At 39.5% G+C, this 4814-nt stretch overlaps 1 protein-coding gene across 1 annotated transcript in view; it reads right to left on the bottom strand.

Moving 5' to 3' along the window:
- The window catches only part of NASP (nuclear autoantigenic sperm protein (histone-binding)), a 51547-nt gene that overhangs the window by 16779 nt on the left and 29954 nt on the right, over window positions 1-4814 (bottom strand). The window contains exon 5 of the mRNA XM_011947193.1: window positions 1892-2002. Coding sequence (XP_011802583.1) covers window positions 1892-2002 — 111 coding nt within the window. The remainder of the gene's footprint in view (window positions 1-1891; window positions 2003-4814) is intronic.

The raw sequence follows: 4814 nt of genomic DNA, 5'->3' as shown, positions 1-4814 counted from the left end.
AGAACAAGAATAGAACTGGGGAGAAAACCAGTTGGAAAGAAAGTCTGGCCCGGCTGCGGTGGCTCATGCCTGTAATCCCAGCACTTTGGGAGGCTAAGGCAGGTGAATCACCTGAGATCGGGCATTCGAGACCAGCCTAACCAACATGGAGTAACCCCATCTCTACTAAAAATACAAAATTAGGCAGGCGTGGTGGTGCATGCCTGTAATCCCAGCTACTCGGGAGGAAGAGGCAGGAGAATCACTTGAACCCGGGAGGCAGGGGTTGCAGTGAGCTGACATCGTGCCATCGCACTCCAACCAGGGCAGCAGGAGCGAAACTCCATCTCAAAAAAAAAAAAAAAAAAAAAATCCCTAAATACTACCAGATAAAATTTGGTCTCTACCCTACCAGAGCTCCAATTCATTAAGCTCAAGCAGAGAGGAACAAAGAGGACAGGAATCAGACAAGAGATTATTGCAGATATCCAGGAGTAAGATTCTGTTCTGGATATTGGGAGAGGCAGTAGGGGGTTAGGAAAAGAATGGAATGATATTAAGCGTCAAACCTGAAACCCACAAATGCTTTGTTATAACCATTTCTTTTATAAGGAACATTTAACTGTACATAATGTAATCAACTGTATGTAATGTATGTAATGACTGACCTTCAATTCCAATTGCTAATACTATATTTGATGAAACTAACTCAAACCTAGTCAAAAACCAAAAGCCTCATGCTTGAAGATTTAACTTTTTTTTTTTCCTCTCAGATAATGGAGGTACATTAAAGTCTTCGGGGAAAATAAATGATCTTTAAGGCCCTAAAGCTAACCTTTTCCTCCAGGCTACCTGGTGGTAGCTACCAACTTCTAAGCAATTCCAACAACAGTGCTAAGAATGTATGAAAAATGTGCTAAAAATGTATGAAAAAATGCTGTGCTAATAATAGCACTATCAACATGACTTGCTTGGGCCTAAAGAGTTTCCATAGACACAAACTTCCAGTGTTAAAATTGGGAAAGTCAGGCTGGGCTCAGTGGCTCACGCCTGTAATCCCTTTACAAAGCACTTTGGGAGGCCAAGGTGGACTAATTGCTTAAGCCCAAGACTTCGAGACCAGCCTGAGCAATGTGGGGAAATCCCATCTCTACAAAAAAATACAAAAATTAGCTGGGCATGGTGGCACACACCTGTGGTCCCAGCTACTGGGGAGCCTGGGAGGTTGAGGCTGCAGTGAGCATGAGATTGTGCCACTGCACTCCAGCCTGGATGACAGAGACCCTGTCTCAACAACAAAAAAAGGCGGGGGAGGGTGGGGAGAGAGGTCCTAGACAAACCAGGACAAGGTATGGTCACCTAAATTAGCAGTGATTGGAATATAAATTACATTACTCAGGAAAATGAAAGGTGGAATTGCTTGGTGATATTTATTTATTTATTTATTTATTATTATTATTTTTTTTGAGACGGAGTCACGCTCTGTCACCCAGGCTGAAGTGCCGTGGCTGGATCTCAGCTCACTGCAAGCTCCGCCTCCCGGGTTCACACCATTCTCCTGCCTCAGCCTCCCGGGTAGCTGGGACTACAGCCACCACCTCGCCCGGCTAGTTTTTTGTAGTTTGTAGTAGAGACGGGGTTTCACCGTGTTAGCCAGGATGGTCTCGATCTCCTGACCTCGTGATCCGCCTGTCTCGGCCTCCCAAAGTGCTGGGATTACAGGCTTGAGCCACCGCGCCCGGCCTGCTTGGTGATATTTAAGTTTTACACTTACAGTTACTGGTACAAACCACATGAAAAATAATCAAATGTTTTAAACCTCTTGCTCTTCATGTTTTTTCCCCATAACTTTTTATAACTCAAGGTTTATTAGAACATAATATTACATCATAGCAAAATATACAATACTTACAAAAGGCTAGCTGCTTCCTGGAATGCATTGACAGCTGCTGGAATATCCCCCATCACCAGATGTTTCTGTCCTAAACCCAATAGTTTCTTAGCTTCACTATCCACATCCAGACTGCAAGAAAAAGATTTTTTTCTAGTGTCAAGTGCTGTTTAAATCAGTATTATTTGAATACCTGCTACATTTGAACAATAGTTTAATTTTTTAAAACCTTTGGACTACTCTGGCAAGGCCTGGCTAACACACTTATTTACCATCACAAAAATCAAAAGAAATCTTAAAGGCAACATTCCCAGAAGCTTGACTAGAATATTTTCTCATAACGGCTCATCTACTCACAAAGCCTGTATTGTATATTACTATCAATATTTGCTAATTAAGCAACAAAAAAGGTATCATAAAAGAACCATAAATTCATACAAATTGTACTAGCTAAAAGAATTATGAGGAAGCATTTAGGTCAATAGGGCAAGAGGCAGTGATTTTAAGATTAAGACAATGTAGTATTGGCATAAAGAAAAGCAAATGGATCAAATAGAACACAGAGTACAAAAACAGATCCACGCATATACAACTAATTGAAATTTTGACAAAGGTACCAAGGAAATGCAATGGGGAATGGATAATCTTTCTAACAGATGGTGCTGGAGTAATTATAAATCCACATGCAATAAAGTGAACCTCAACTGTTATCTATACCTCATGCAAAAATTAATCTGAAATGGATCATAGGCTATCTAAATATAAGATTTAAACCATAAAATTTCTACAAGGAAATATAGGATAAAATCTTAGTGACTTTGGATTTGGCAAAGATTTCCTGAATATGAAAGAAAAAGCACAAACTATTAACAAGAGGGAAAAAAAAATCAATAAAGTAGACATACCATTAAAATGAAAAACTTTTGATTTTGAAAGACACTGTTATAAAAACAAAAAAGGCAAGCCAAACTGGTAGAAAATATATGCAAAACTTCTGATAAAGGACTTGAAAATATATAAAGAACTCTTAGAATGCAATAATAAAAAACAATCCAATAAAAAGGGGGCGAAAGATTTTAACAAACATGTCATCAAAGATACATGGATGGCAAATAAGCACATGAAAAGATGCCAACATTATGGGTCACTCAAAAAAATACAAACTAAACCCATGATAAGATACTGTTATACTCACTATAATGGCTAAAATTTTAAAAGACTGACCACACATCAAATGATGGTGAGGATGTAGGGCAACTAGAACTGTCAAACACTGCTGGTAATAATGTAATGATAGAATAACTTTAGCAAACAGTTTGGGCGTTTCTTAAAGTTAGATATATACCTACCATATGATCCAGCCATTCCACTCCTAGGTATGGACCCAAAAAATGGAAATGAATGCCCATACAAAGACTTGTACACAAATATTCACAACAGCTTTATTTGTAAGCCAAAAACTGGAAACCCAAATGGATAAACAAATTGTGATATATCTACATCATGAAATGTCATTCACTAATAAAAAGAATGAACTATTAATACATGTGGTAACATGGATGAATCTCAAAATAATTATGCTGAATCAAAGAAACTATACAAAAAGAAACAGTACTTACTGTATGATTCTATTTAGATAATATTCTACAAAATGCAACCCATCTTCAGTGACAGAAAGCAGATTAATGGTTGCTGGGGAGGGAATGAAGTACAAAGGCACATGAGGAAACTTTGAGGTGATGAATATGCTCATTATCTTGATTGTGATCATGGTTTACAGGTGTATATACATATGTAGAAACTCATAATTGTTAAAGTTATGTGCAGTTTCCTGTGTGTCAATTAGACCTTTATTTAATGTTTCTTATAGCTTTAAGAAAAACCTGGGTCAAAAGAGCAAGAGTCAGTGATATTCTAAGTTCCATTAATGAAAACCAAATTATTTGGAAGGATAATCCCTCTTCTTAATTCAATCAACAATACTTGGGCACCTAATATTGTTGGGCACAATTCAAGACACTGAGATTATAACAAGAATGAGCTAAGACCACATGGACAATGTCAAATTGAAGCAGAGAACTTAAGAAGGTAAGCAAAAAAAAAAAAAAAATAACAAAACAAGGGAAAAGCACTCTAGGGCAGAGGTAACAGTAAGTTCAAAGCTCTAAAAGAAGCTTGCTTAAAATATTTGAAAAACAGAAAACTTTTCTGGCTAGACTAAGCTGGGGAAGAATATGGGAAATAAAAGGGAAGAGGGAGAGAGCAGCATCATGTTAGTATAGACTTTCTAAGACAGAACAAGAATAGAACTGGGGAGAAAACCAGTTGGAAAGAAAGTCTGGCCCGGCTGCGGTGGCTCATGCCTGTAATCCCAGCACTTTGGGAGGCTGAGATAGGCGGATCATAAGGTCAGGAGTTCGAGACCAGCCTGACCAACATGGTGAAACCCCGTCCCTACTGAAAATACAAAAGTTAGCCGGGCGTGGTGGTGTGTGCCTGTAGTCCCAGCTACTCGGGAGACTGAGGCAGAAGAATTGCTTGAACCAGGGAGGCAGAGGTTGCAGGGAGCCAAGATTGTGCCACTGCACTCCAGCCTGGGTGACAGAGTGAGACTCCATTTCAAAAAAAGAAAAAGAAAAAGAAAAAGTCTAAGGCTGAGCATGGTGGCTCATGCCTGTAATCCCAGGACTTCGGGAGGCCAAGGTGGGAGGCTCACTTGAGCCCAGGAGTTCGAGACTAGCATCTCTACAGGAAAATACAAAAATTAGCTGACATCACGGTGTGCACCTGCAGTCCCCGTTACTTGGGAGGCTAAGGCAGGAGGACTGTTTGCACCCAGGAATCCAAGGCTGCAGTGAACTAGGATCATGCTGATCCACTCTAGCCTGGGCAACAGAGCAAGACCCTATGTCCAAAAAAAAAAAACAAAAACAAACCACTCTTT

The sequence above is a fragment of the Colobus angolensis genome, unplaced genomic scaffold (genome assembly GCF_000951035.1).
Source record: "Colobus angolensis palliatus isolate OR3802 unplaced genomic scaffold, Cang.pa_1.0 Scaffold106, whole genome shotgun sequence".
Classification (NCBI taxonomy): Eukaryota; Metazoa; Chordata; class Mammalia; order Primates; family Cercopithecidae; genus Colobus; species Colobus angolensis.
The sequence above is the reverse complement of the archived record's forward strand: the minus strand, read 5'-3'. Positions and strand labels throughout refer to the sequence as shown.